The sequence below is a fragment of the Rhinolophus sinicus genome, chromosome 2 (genome assembly GCF_057876585.1).
Source record: "Rhinolophus sinicus isolate RSI-liver-muscle chromosome 2, RSI-T2T, whole genome shotgun sequence".
Lineage (NCBI taxonomy): Eukaryota > Metazoa > Chordata > Mammalia > Chiroptera > Rhinolophidae > Rhinolophus > Rhinolophus sinicus.
This window is the reverse complement of record NC_142502.1, coordinates 7,857,147-7,871,660: the sequence shown is the minus strand read 5'-3', so window position 1 is coordinate 7,871,660 and position 14,514 is coordinate 7,857,147. Positions and strand designations below refer to the sequence as shown.

Here is a 14,514-nt window from a genome sequence, read left to right as displayed (position 1 = left end):
TGGGGCTTCCTGCTGGTTCTCCAGGGTTGGGCACATGGCTACACGTACCGTGCATCCTGTCTCTGCCGTGGGACGCGTAGCATCTGGTGGGGCTGGTTCCTGTCTTTTCAGGTCTTGAGCTATTTTGCACGTGTCCTTCTTGATCCTTTTTGCTGCCTGTTTCCTACAGAAGAGGGTAGGAGGAAAGTCTCATTCTGGGCGCAGGGGCTCTGTTGGGGAATGGCTGGATAGGGCCTTGGCCTGAAGTTTCAGAAGCTGCCCTGAATTACAGCCTCTGGTGGCTGATGTCCAGTAGAGCCAATCCAGTGGGAAGAATGTGTCATTTCAGCCCTTTTTTTTTATTTTTTTATTGCTGCCTTCCTAGGGGATTCTAGCCTCATAACCCCCTTGGAAAGGGAGGAGGAAATAACATCGATTCTTGCTTCAGGACCCTCCTGTGCTCCTTTCTGTTCCTTTTCCTTCCCGCCTGATGCCTTGTTAGAACCTGAATTGCTTAGGAAGGCTCCCCCACCCCCACCCCAGTCTGTGAACATAAATGGATCTGATGAATGCACAGGTTTTGGAGTGAGTGCTAAACAGATTGCTGGGCCGGGGGTCGGGGGAGGGAGGGCAACCTCTTCTAGGGCCTCTCCTTCCCTTTGAAGCCTGTGCTGGGATTTGGCTTCTAGGAAAAGTTCATGTACATTGTCGGCTTTGAGGGCCTGTTGTGTGCTAGGACTTTTCCAGCCGCTGGCTCTAGAAATATGCCCCAAAAGTTCTGGGGGATAGACTTGAGAGCAGTGTGAGAAGCTCCCACGTGTCCTGATGGGGAAGGTGAACGCCCCCGGACTTTGAGGGCGTGTGCGGGATCTCCTCTAGATGCTCTGCAGACGTCCCGGGGCAGTGCACGCAGGAGATCAAATAACTAGCAAAGAATAAGGATTCACATAGTAACATCTCCAGACTGAGGGATACTCTGGGGCCATGCTGTCCAGTATGGTAGCCCCCAACCACAGGTGGCTTGTTAAATGTGGCTGGCCCGAATTAAGAGTAAAACACACACCAGATTCTGGAAACGTAGCATTAAAAAATAAGTTTAAAATGTCAGTAATAATTTTAATATTAATTATATATTTAGCAATATTTTGGAATGAAATATAGTATTAAAATTAAGTTTGCTTTCTTCTGCTTATTTTTTAAATGTGGCTAGTAGAAAATTTGCAATGACACATGTCACACCATGTCTCTATTGGACAGCGCTGCTCTAAAGATAGTTTCAGGGTTGTCGTTTGAGAGCGACAAAGGTCTCATGGGAAAAGGCAGACATTTTTGGAGGATGACATAATCTTTGAAGTGGTTTTCTCACTGCTGTGTATGGGTTCCTTCCTTCTCACCTCACCTTTATGCTGGACCACGGTTATACTGCAAAACCAACAGAATTGAAAGTCGTCTTTTCAGGCTTTGCTCACTGAAATAGTTATAAGGATATCTCTCCTCCACGAGTCAGGAGAAATGGTGTTTAGTTCTGAAAGCTTTGGAAAGCACCCCTAAAATGCCAGCTGGTTTGGTAGGCTGTCTTCTCTGTTAGGACAATGGTACGTCCTGATGTGTGGCCGGAAGGCAGAGCAACTTGGCTTGGAAGATCTCCCAGGAACAGCTGCTCTGCCGGTGGCTCTCTGCCCGCAAAAGTGTGGCCACACAGTCACCTTTTAGGAATCCAGCTCTTCTGCCTGTGTTGGCACAGTGGGCCCCTCGCCCAGCACCGTGTCTGGGGACTCCCCGGTGCATCCATGCTCCTCCAGGCCCCGAAGCTTGGCATTGGGCATATGCTATTCTTGCCCCTCGGTTAACTTGCCCTCATGGGACCTTGCTCCCCCCCCCCCCTTGTGTGGTTGCGGGAATCGCCAAGGAGGGCTCCCGCAGGTCAGGGCAAAGCTGCATGCACCCACCTGTCATCCCTGGTGTTTGTTTTCTAGAGCTCTCCAAGTCCCAGAATGACATGACCTCTGACAAGCACCTCCTAAGCACGGGCCCCAGGCTGTGTGCCAGCCGGTCGGAGAGAAGGAGCCAGTCTGACACTGCCATCAACGTCACCATCAGGGTATGCCCCGGCCACCAGGCCACCACAAGATTGCTTTCTAGCCCATTTTCTCTAGAGATTTATTTTTCCTTTTATTCCATAAGCAAAACAGTAAGCAATCTGAAAAACATAATTATAAGCCCCGCTCTTTGTGGAGGCTGGCCAAATGAAGGTCAAAATTCAAGGTCAACTTGGAGCTGTTCAGAACTGTTCAGGGAAAGGCTCCAGCCTGATTCTGAGCCCCTGGGGCTTGCACGTGTCCACCAGAGCTCCCTGATGGCTTCAAGGCCGCACCAAACACAAAGGGCTCACCCTCAGGGACGAGACTGCCCGCTAATCCTGGGGTCTGCACATAGCCTTGCTATAGGCTCCAGAAGCGATCCTACTTCCTACGTCCAACAACCTCTGGTTAAAACCTGTCCTGGTCTCTGATCAAAACTACTGAAAACATAAATGCTGCGTGATTATGTGCAATTACGAGGGCCACTCTCTCTAGGTATCTAAACCAGAAGAGAGATCTCACCTCATTAAGGCTTTATAGGGAAAGAATTACTCTGGCTTTTCATCAGGAGTAACCAAACCTGAAGGGGATGCCCTGGGGCGTGAGACAAAGCTGATTTTAGGATCAGAAAACCCAGTACTAGTTCAGCTGAGGTGACCTGGCTATGGCAGGTGCCACCAGCTGCTGTTCACAGGGTCGATACGACTGCTCTGGTTTGCTGGAGAGGCCAGGTGCCCCTTCCCTGCAACTGTGGGCTCCATCCAGGGTGTCCCCAGACAGCCTGTGCATTAGGCAAAGCGATGACTTTAGCCTCCCTCACCTCCTGGGACTTACCCACGTTCGGGGTTTCAGATCCTGCCTTCATCCGCTCCCCTTGGGCACGTCCTGTGAACTCCCAAGTCTCAGTACGCCCCCTGTGAAATGAAGATAATAATACCTGTTCTGAAAAGGCATGGGCTTCTTGTAAAGATCCCGTGAGATAATGTAGTATCTGAATTGCTAAGTTATCTAAATACAAGATCTAAATTGCCACCATTTCTTCCTATGTACCAGACTGCACTAAAAGCTTTACTGGACTATCTCATTTTATCCTCACACCACCCCGTGACATAGGCTTTGCATTTGGCCCTAGGTTACATTTAGGGAAACTGAGGCTTAGAGAGATTACATCACATGCCCCTGATTACATAACCAGAAAGTGGTGGGCAGTCTTGGTTTGGAGGGTGAACCCTGGAGCAGCGATTCTCAACTTCAGCGTGTACGTGAGTCACTGGCAATGTTGGAATGTAGATTCTGAATGAGGTCGGGCGTGAGCCACAGAATCTCAGATGCATTTCTGAGGAGCTCGTGGGTGCGTAGGTGAGGCTGCCGGCCCGTGGACCTCACTTTAGGAGCAGGTTAGTGTGTGTGAAATCCATTGGGAAGGACGTGGACACTCTGTACGTGCAAACAAGGGTTCATTCCCATTGGCTTCCCATGTTCCTCGTAAACACCGTCCCAACGGCTGTCCCTGCGTCATCAGGTTGGAGAGGGTTAGTGTGCATTTAGGGAGCACTGTGCCCCAGGCCCAGTATACTTACCACATTTAAGTCTTACAAAAGTCCCAAGGAAGATCTTACTCCCATGATAAAGATCTAGAACCTGAGTGTTAGTAAGAAGTTAACCAACTTGTCTAACACCACATAGCACATAAAAGGTGGAGCCAGGCGCAGAATCCAGGTGTCTTAATACTCAACTCATGTTTTTTTTTTAATTAAAGCTTATTGGGGTGACAATTGTTAGTAAAGTTACATAGATTTCAGGTGTACAGTTCTGTATTACATCATCTCTATATATCACATTGTGTGTTTACCACCCAGTCAGTCAAATATATGGTGATGGAAAGAGAACTGACTCTAGGTAATTCTGAATTCTTAACCTCTTCATTATGTGCCCCACGAAAGGAGGACAGATGAGGGCCACTGAAGAAGAGGGTTCAGGAAGGTCATTCTGGAAGCACAGATAATTCTCTTCCTCGCCTGGGTGAGACGAAGCCTCTGTAATGCTGACACTGACCAAGGGTTAAGGACGCACCAGGCCCCATTCGCAGTGTGAAGCCCTGACAGGTGTTTAACTTTTAAAATCCTTTAACACAGCCCTGTGAGGTCTGTGCTCGTACTGTCCCCATTAAAGATGAGGACACTGGGGCAAAGAGATGACCGAAAGGGTAACGTGGTAGGAAGTGGCCGGCTGCATACATAGGCCACACCTGTCATGCCTGCTAGGAGGGGCGCCAGCAAAGTTTATAGACCCGCCTGCATGTTTCCCACTTCTGACGTCATATGCCACGTGATGGGACATCCCAGGCATCCACAGGCTTAGTTTTTGGCTTTCGGAAGCTGACATAATGTGGCATCTGTGGCATTTGCTGTCCCTGCTTCACATGCTCCTGGAACGAGCCTGCTGGCACCAGTAAGGTTGTCTGATGGGACCAGGCGTCAGGGGTGGACGTGAGGGGGCACAGGGAGGCTATGGCTACAGAGTCCCCATGTGTAGGGGACTGTCCTGGTGAGCCCACTTACTGGCCATGCCCTTGGCGGGACGTGCTTACCACTGTTTGCAGACATTCTCTCCCCACCTTACCTGAGGATGTGGCTGCTTTCAGGAGCAGTTTAGCCTGTGTTTATAAAGTGCTCAGCAATCGTGGTATGATTTACAAATGCTAAATAATTATTGGGTTGACACGTAAAAGCAAATCTTTAAATAGGACATTGTCAGACTGCAATTACACATGCCTTAGCTGGTGAGCTCTCCAAAATCACACTCACGTCTCATCTGAACACTGGTGTTCTTGCCAACGTCAGGCTCACAGCACAGTGCCTTTGGAAGTAGGGGATGTCGGTGCCCACTTTGCAGGTGGCTACATTGAGGCACAGAAATAGTAGATTACTTGCTTAAAGCCACATGGTGACTCCAGGATGTCAACTGAGCAAACAGCTCAGGATGGCTTCCATGCCACTTCAGTTTGAGCTGTGTGTTCTGAAAATGCTCCTGCAAAGACCCTCATTTAAGCAGCTGGGTCAGGTTCTTCAAGAAGTGAATTTTCTTACCTCTCCTTTGAGATTTCATGTGCATGCCAGTGGGATTTTACCGTACATCTTATGTGTGCTTGACCTATATTGGCCATAAAAACACACCTTTTAACCAAGAAGAGACATAAAAAGCTGTTAGGAGGGGCTGTCTCTGAGGAGAGGCATCGAGGACAGAGGTGGCGACGACGACTTTACGTCATTCTGTGCCCTGTTGTGTTGTGTGACGTTTTCTCATGGGCACCTGAGGTCTGAAGACACAGCCCGCCCAGGGCCTGACACTCCTGGGACATCTCCTGCCCCACCTCCTGGCCACACCGCAAGGGCTGAGCAGCGAGACAAGGAAGTGGCAGCGATGGGCTTCAACCATGAGGGCACTTGGTCCTCTCGCTCCTCAGGCTGAAGGTCCGTTGATCCTTCCGACGGTCCCAGGAGAGGTGGTCTGCTCTTTAGCTGGGGTTTAACATTGCTCAGACCAGGTATTATTGGCCAAGCCCAGTCTGGGTATTTTTCTGATACCTGAGCAAGTGTTTATGTTACAAGGCAACCAACCCTCAGATGCAGGGGTTCCTGTTCCTTCTCTTATCTAAGATCAGCAAAAATCCCAAACACATGTATTGCATGGTTCCGTAATTTGATCCATAATTCGATCCAACAAAACCTAATGTTTATTGATCTTTCGGTATATGATAGTATGTTTAACGCTTTGCAGAATAGACCTCCTTCAGGGTAATTATGTTCTCTGTGCTCTGGTCCAAAGTAGATAGTTATTGAAATACTTAAAAATCACAGAGGAAAAAAACCGCCCATCTCAACAACATCCGTAACCTGCTATTTGCATCTTGGTTCCCTTTAATAAGGCGCGGAACTGACAAAGTCATCCGTCCTTCAGGATTTACTGGGGAAGAGGGGACACAAAATTTCAGGTTGGGTTCCTTGATCAATCAAAATGGGCGTGTTCTTCAGAGTAGGATCAACTTCATAATAATTTCAAAATATTTATACTTGCATTTAAGCTTCACTAAAAGCTTCCCAGAATCCTAAGATATTTAGAAGCATAGTGTTCCCTGGCTATGAATTTGACAAGCCATGTGACCGCTGTCATAAAGATAGTTTTCTTGTTCTTTTTCAGAACTTTCTGTCACCAATTTTTTTTTTTTTTTTTTTTCAAAAATGATGCTGCCTGGTGGCCAACACCAACTTTAATTCTAGCTGCTTCCTGTTTTAGGGAGAGGGTACCAATACTTTTATTATTATTATTATTATTAAGAAGATGTAAAGAAATAAAATCACTGCCATTGCTTCCCCCCCAAAAAAACACACACAAAAAACACACGATGTTGCCTTAAAGAACACTGAATTAAATGGTTATGTATTGAACACCTGGGAGGCACAAAGCTTCATATTAATATTTAGCTCCATTTTGTTCTTTGTATTGTGGTCTAAGAAGCCTGCACAAGGGTGACCTGGGGCGGCCATTGGAGTACACTCATTTTACAAAAATGGCCGCCCACATGTCACACACCCACTTTTGTCATTTGCTTTTTAAAGAAAAACTAACATGTTTTCATTCTTTGCATGTCAAACATTACATATTAACATTTTTAACAGCTACTTTTTAGGGTTTTTAATTCATGCTGCGAAATTGCCCTCCTCTGAGGTTGACTCAGTTTGTACACCCACTAGTAGTAGAGTAGCCTGTTTGTCAGCACTCCTGCCAACAACTAAACTTCATACTTTTTATTTTAATATTTGCTAATTTGATAGACAATTAAATTTTTTTTGCGTTTCTTGGATTTTAGGTGAGCCTTTTCTCATACTCTTTTCTCCTCTTCGAACGCCCTTCATTCTTAAGTCCTCCCCTTGGATCCATAGCACTTCTAGACCTCCGTCTCCTCCCCGTGCCCACCCCTTAGGGTCTCCGAGGTCCCTGTTCTCTGGACAACCTCACATATCCTTTTGTGTGCATGATCTCGGATCAGGTCTCTGCTGGCCTCTTGAGTCTCTAGTTGCATGGGTCCCTAGCGGGTCTAGGAACGTGCTCTGAACTTGACCGTCACGAGAGCCCCTCCACTCCCGTGTCTTACCTTTGGGTCTTTGCCCAGCCAGCCTTCAACACCTCACTCAGGTCATACTCCCACTAAAAATCATTCCAGATGCCCCTGTCTGGCAATAACTCTCCCTCTCCTGTTTACCAGGGACTGGGCTGGTACCTTGATTCATGTGTCTATTTCCTACTAACTAGGGAGACCTTGGCGATACAATGATACAGACTTTGTTTCTTTTCCTCCTCCCCCTTCTCACTCCTCTCTCTTCCTCCTCTTTCCACCCCAGGACTTAGAGTGGTAGATTGGATATGGTATTGTTTAACAAAAGTTTGATGGGATTGAGTTGATGTTCTGGGGATTGAAGGCAAAAATAATAATTTGGAGATAATCATGTTTTTCATTTGTTCTCTAAAATTCTCACTTAGTTTTTTATTCCTAAAAATTATGACTGTTGTATTTCCAAGTTCCTTTTCCAACCCAGCATCAAACAGAAACAAACAAAGTCTCGATTCAGAAACTTTGTATTTTCAGCTAGGAAGAGGTTTTCCCACTTTGCCAATTGTGTTTATTATTCTGTACTTGCACTTGTCCAATAGAACTTTCTAACCATGGCATCATGTGGCTACTGAGCACTTGAAATGTGTCTAGTACAACCAAGGAGCTGAATTTATTAATTTTATTTTATTTCAGCTCAATGGAACTTGCATTTAAATAGCCACATGTGACTAGGCTACCATGTTGGAAAGCACAGCTGTACGTGTTATAGAAGTACCCATTTCTTATAAAAAGTATTTTTTTAAAACCTTTTTTTTTTTTTCTTAACAGGACTTTATTGGGGAACAGTGTGTACTTCTGGGACTTTTCCAAGTCAAGTTGTTGTCCTTTCAATCTTAGTTGTGGAGGGCGCAGCTCAGCTCCAGGTCCAGTTGCCATTGTTAGTTGCAGGGGGCACAGCCCACCATCCCTTGCAGGAGTTGAGGAGTAAAACCGGCAACCTTGTAGTTGAGAGCCCTCACTCCAACCAACTGAGCCATCTGGCCACCTGGGAGCTGAGCAGCAGCTCACTGACTTCGTTCTAGTTGTGAAGGGCACAGCTTGCTGCCCATGTGGGAATCGAACCGGCAGCCCTGTTGCCCAGAGCTCATGTTCTAACCAACTGAGCCACCCATCCTCCCCATAAAAAGTATTTTTATAAAATTTAGAGATATATTTTGATTTTTCCCTTTTTTAATGAGCACGTTAGAGCTAAAACTCTCCCTGTCAGATGAATGTTATATTTCATATGATTAAATGTCAAGATCATTTTTAAGGCCAAAATGTGGCCTTAAAATTTCTTAAAGGCTTTTACTAACCCATAAGTAACCCACCCGTCACTGTTCATGACTATCCCAAAGCTTGGTGATAGCTGCCTTGGCCCCCCCACAGGTGTGTGTATGCATTTACACACCCGGAAGTGTGCCTCTTACTCACACCTGGAAGTTTGCATATTAGCACCATCAGGTAATAGATGCAGGCTGTACTGGCTGAAGTGACCACATTTTAGCAAAATCAAATTGGGGGTACAGACTATATTATTAATTTTGTGTTTCCTTTTCCAGAAAATCAGTGCACCAGATATCCTGCAACCTCTCAATTCAGAGAGTCCCAAATGCCCTGCCAACCCTGTTTTGAAGCAAGAAAATCTCTCATCCCGTCCAACTCCCAGCACTTTATTCTCAGGAGGCTTGAGACAGGTGAGTCTCCATCTCATACCCTTGAGACATGAGGTGTGGTTGTCATCATGATGTCAAATTGGATTGGTTGGCAAGGGTAGGAGTGAGTGTTTCTCGTGGGGAAAACTGGAGCATCACAATCGAGCTTAGAGGTAATATTTTACTTAGATTGGGAGCTGGGGAAATCTTGCTCTCCTTGATGGTGGTTTTTCTTTTTTACAATATCTTATTGTGAGCATTTTTACATATACAGAGAGTAATCAATAAATAATGGTGTCTTTGGAGGAGAAGTTTTTCATTTTGATGAAGTTTAATTGGTCAAATTTTTCTTTGATGGTTATTTCTCTGTCTTGGAGACTCACAAGTCATGAAGATATTCTCCTATGTTTTCTTCTAGACGCATTATGAAAGTTTAACTTTTATGTATAGGTCTTGATCCAGCTCGTTAAGTTTTGTGAATGGTGTAAGGTAGATATTCAGGTTCACTTTTTTCCCATATAGATACCCAGTTATTCCAGCACCATTTGTCTTAAAAGGCTCCTATTTCTCCATTGACGTGGATGTGTTTGTTGCAAAAGGTTGTGGGTCTTTCTCTGGGTTCCCTTCTGCTCCACTGATCTCTGTCTCTCCGTGTGCCAATAGCACGCTGTCCTGATTACTGTAGATTTCTTGGGGGCCTTGAAGTCCTCCAACTTGTAATTCTTACCCAAGATTGCTTTGTGATGTTTTCAATGTAATGTCTGTTTACAGGGAGGCCTTTTAGTTACTCATTTTCTTATTCAAAAACATTAAACGAATGCTTACTTTAAAATTGTGATATGTGGTATAAGAGATGCTTGGATAAGGGGTGATGAGGCCTCAGTTACGGTCACAGCTCTTTGATGAGATGATCTTAAATAATCATGAAAACTTTGAACTTGAGTTCTTTTTATTTCACTGGATTGCTTTGAGAAACACGGGTCGAGCCCTGGCAATTTCAAACTGGAGTAAACTGTGTCATTCGTTAAGGATTCTTGAACAGTCTAGACCTGGGTCATCTAATCTAGTAGCCATTAGTCTCATGTGGCTGTTGAGCCCTTGAAGTGTGGCTGGTCCAAATGGAGGTCTTCTGCGAGTATAAAATCCACACTGGATTTTGAAGACTTAAGTATGAAAAAAATGTGAAACGTCTCAGTAACTTCTATGTTAATTTTTGTTAAAATGATCGTATTTTGGATATATTTCATTTCTAAAATACACTATTACAATTATTTTCTATTTTTTAAAAATGTGACTACTAGAGATTTTTAAATTACATATGTGGCTCACCTTGTACTTCTATCGGGCAGCACCGGTGTGGGTGCTCTGATTGTGTTTTAAGCAACGCTTGGAGTAGGAGTGCTCTCCCAGGTTCTCTGGAACAGCTTCCAGAATGTTATCTGTGCCTCGGCACTTTCCTGAGACTAGGTTCATCTCTCAAACGCAAATGCAAATGCGGTTCACAGAAATCCTCTGGAGGGTCCCTCCCAACTCCCTCTGAGTGCAGCTACCTGTCCTGGGGCACAGAGTGGGACACATTCCTGGCTGCTGAGTCCCAGCCTCTGCTTCTTGGATTCCCTAAGGTTGTGAGCGTCTGGGATGGCACTGCCAGGGTATTTCAGAGAGTTTGGGTTGGAGGATGGCTCAGCACCTTTCTTCAGGACTAGGTGTTGGTTATACTTGACAATAGTTCAAGAAGGTTAAAATACTGAGGAAACACTTCCTTGAGGTCCAGGTAGGAAAGGGTGACTCCAGAACTTTCTCTCCTAGGGTTGTGCTTGTGGCGGATTTGAAACAGGTAGGAAGGGTGGCCTCTGGGAGGCTTTTCCAAGAGTCACCACAAGTTTTGCCTCTGCAAAGGTGACAAAGGACCCCAAGGAATCCAGTCACCTTGAGCCTTTATAAGGCTGATCCCAGAGGCTAAACCTTCCAAGAGAGCCCAGGGGGCAGCTTTCCCTGAACTGCCCAAGGTCGACTGGACTCTAAGCTCCTTCAAGGGCCAGAGGCATGTCTTTATATGCCCAGCAACCAACACGTAGGCAGACTCGGGCTAGGACCCACCCCACAGATGGTCCGCGAGGCTCCCCATGAATTACCCGCCACCCCAACTGCTACCACCTTCTCTCCTTGTTCACTCCATTCAACCACGAGGGCCGCTCGCTGGCCCTTCAACAAGTCAGACTCACGCCTGCCATGGGGCATTTCTGTGGTTGGTCCCTCTCCCAGGTGCCAAGCTCATTCACTTCCTTCTTTCGTGTCTTTGCTGCAAGGTCACTTTCCCAAGGAGGTCTGCCCCCTGCCTTGTTCTGTACGCCCATTGCCCTTACCTGCTCCATATCTATTCATATTCTTATCACCGTCTACAACTATAACTGGCTTATCTGTTGTGTGTTGTCTATTGTAATTCCTAAGACGCCAGAGCAGTGCCTCATACTTAAATAGCACGCAATAAATATTTGAAAGATTGGATTAATCCTTGTCGTGGCTATCATTTTTTGAAAGACTACTGTGTACTAACTACTGAGCCAGGTACTACCCCTCTCAATCATTCTGACAACGATCTTGTCAATGGATGCTATTATCCCATTTCACAAATGGGAAAACTGAGGTTCACAGAGGGTAACTGCAGAACTCTGATTCCACCCCCAGGGGCCATGTGTGCCAAAGGCCAGGCTTTCAGTACTATCGCACAGGATTGGGTGACCTCTTAAACTGAGTGGTTTTCCTGCCCCACCCCCTAGTCCAGCCTCACTCATTTGTGGTTGATCCACACCCAGAAACCTTTACTAAGTCGGGGGAATGATGCTGGGGTAAGGGGATGCAGGTGAGTGTATTCTTCTCACTCAGACTCTGTTTCTTAGGATGGTTCCTCCAAACCACTATGCAAATTCAATAGGACTCTATTATCCCTTTCTTCTAAAGTCTTCTCTGAGTTGTGCTCTGATTTATCATCATGAGACTGAATTATCATATATTTAATCCTAACTTGTTCCCTTTAGACCCAAGTGTTTGTTTGAGGAAACTAAGCTCCCACAAAGCAAATAACCGATTATTACTTCTTGCCAAAAGATGTAGCCTATCACTGAGACACATTTATGTTCTCTGTGAAACAGGATGTTGGGACTAGAAAAAGCTTATTACAAAAGTGGAAATATAAATGGTCAATAAATATGGGAAACACTCAACCTCCCAAGCAAGCGCTATTTGGGGGATCATTTTAGCAAATTTAAAAAATGATACAGCTCAGTGTCATCAAGGGTGTGGGGCAGCCGGCATTCCCATAAACTGCTGAGGTGAGCTGGAGGGCAATTAGCAACATATATCATAAAATAGATGTTCTCTTTAATCTAACAATTTCAGTTACAGGAAATATTCTTTAAAAATTACCGCAAATGTTGCCAAAAATGTGTATACATGGATGTTCAGGACAGCATTGTTTATAATAGTTTTAATTTTGAAAACTTGGAAATAACTGAGAGGAAGGAAGCAACTTTCTTCTACCCTCCTCTGGTCTAATAACTAAATCTACATGCAATAGATTAACAAGAGAAAATAACCAAATTTAATTACATGCATATGTATGGGAACCCCACATACATGAGAGAGTCAGAGACCCCACGGCCATGAGAGGTTCAAAGACAGAGAGGGAAAATGAGGTACACATGACATTCTGAGCTCAGGGTGAGGCTTCGAAGGACAGGAAGGTCAATGCAGGAGGAGAGCAGAGGCTCAGTAATTATTAGTTTGCCCTGGCCTATAGATAGGCCAAAAAGGTTCTCTCTCCTAATGTCTTATTATGGCAAGGCCCCTAATTTAAATTCTTCTAGGTAGGTAAGGGAGGCAGAAGTTTCTCTTGAGCCTGCAGGGTCTCGGTTGCCTTTAGCTCAAAATAACCCACACACTACAGAGGCCCATTTTGAACCCCTACATAACCAAAATGTTCAAAATGTGGTAACTGGTGAATAAATTTTGGTACATTTATTCAGAAGAATACCTTGCAACTCTTAAAAATGATGTATTTGAAGAATATTAATATGGAAAATATAAGGTTACAATATAATACTATAGCAGCACATATTTATGAAAATTAAATGATTGATTGTCCTATAGACATTACAGAACAACTGAAAGGATTATATTGAAATGTTGACCCAAGAATGATGGGATTATGCTTTTTTTCTGAAAAGTATTGGTCTTTTTAATTTATTTATCTGTTTTCTTTTTCCATAAACATGTCATGTTTTGTGGAAAGGAAAAACCCAATTTGTTTCAAAACAAAACAAAACAACCCTGATCATCAGAGGGAGTTAGAGCTTGGTAGAGTCAACAAATATATGTAATTTACTTTTTAGCATTTCCATGGAAGAAAAAAAATCGTACTAAAGATCCTGTCTGATTTTCAATTTTGTTTACACTTCTGTTTTTTAATAAATCTAAAAAGGAAAGCATTTATATCAATATTTTCATGCAATTCACGTTTTCCCTGTCGGTGAAGATGTCGTGACTGGTGGACTGGCCACACGGTACCCAGTGGAGCCCCCAAAACATACAGCAGCAGGAGATTGTCCTAAATTTGAGGGAGACCAGATTTGTAATCATTGAAGGAGTAAAAACCCAACTTCCCTGTTGTTTCTTTTCGTTTTTTGTGGGTTTTTTTAAATACGTATATATTTAATTTTATTGGGGAATATTGGGGGACATTATGTTTCTCCAGGGCCCATCAGCTCCAAGTCGTTGTCCTTTGATCTAGTTGTGGAGGGCACAGCTCAGCTCCAAGTCCAGTCACCATTTTCAATCTTAGTTTCAGGGGGCGCAGCCCACCATCCCATGCAGGAATCCAACCAGCAACCCTGTTGTTGAGAGCTCGCGCTCTAACCGACTGAGCCATCCGGCCGCCCCTGCATTGACTTTTTAAAGAGTACTCTATTTAGCTATCTACCCATATTAATGTATCTTTATTAAAGAACAGAATAAATAAAGGAATATATGATGGCTTATTCATCCAATAGAAAATTGTTTGGGAATGACAGTCAGTGAACTAAAACCACACCTGACCACATCGATGAATTTAAAAAACATAACATCAAGAGAAAGTAAGTTACAGGCAGACATTTACCCAATATGATTCTAAGTATATCAATTCCCAAACCAGGCAAAACTAACTGGTATATGTGTATTGTTTGGGGGATATATACATATGTCATAAAACCATGAAGAAAAACAAAGATGATTAACAGAAAAGTTTGAAACAGCATTTACTCAGGGCCGGGAACAGGAGGGGACTGGATGAGGGAGGACACTGCCCAGGTCCTGGTTTTGTTATTTTGTGTTTAAGGTGAGTGGTGAGCAGTACATAGATGTTCATTTTATAATTATTACTTAACTATACTTATCCATTATATGCAACTTTTAATATAGTATATATTTCACAGTAAAAAAGGGAAAAAAGCAGAAAGAAAAAAAAAACAAAGGAAGTGATTTGCTCAGCTTACAAAGGGCAGCCACACTGTGAGGCATTTTAAAAGGTTAATAAATTTAGTCTGCACAGGCATGGTTCTCAGTCTTTTTATATGCACTAACTAACCGAGCCTCGTATCAATCCTATGAA

General features: G+C 44.2%; 1 protein-coding gene across 4 annotated transcripts in view; it reads left to right on the top strand.

Moving 5' to 3' along the window:
• Positions 1–14,514, top strand: part of SYTL3 (synaptotagmin like 3) — a 79,483-nt gene that overhangs the window by 46,765 nt on the left and 18,204 nt on the right. For 3 of the 4 annotated variants that reach the window (XM_019749458.3, XM_088795321.1, XM_019749481.3), the window contains 2 exons: positions 1,956–2,080; positions 8,775–8,909. In XM_019749458.3, the coding sequence (XP_019605017.3) occupies positions 1,956–2,080; positions 8,775–8,909 (260 nt within the window). The remainder of the gene's footprint in view (positions 1–1,955; positions 2,081–8,774; positions 8,910–14,514) is intronic. The other variant, XM_019749468.3, reaches the window with a different exon arrangement.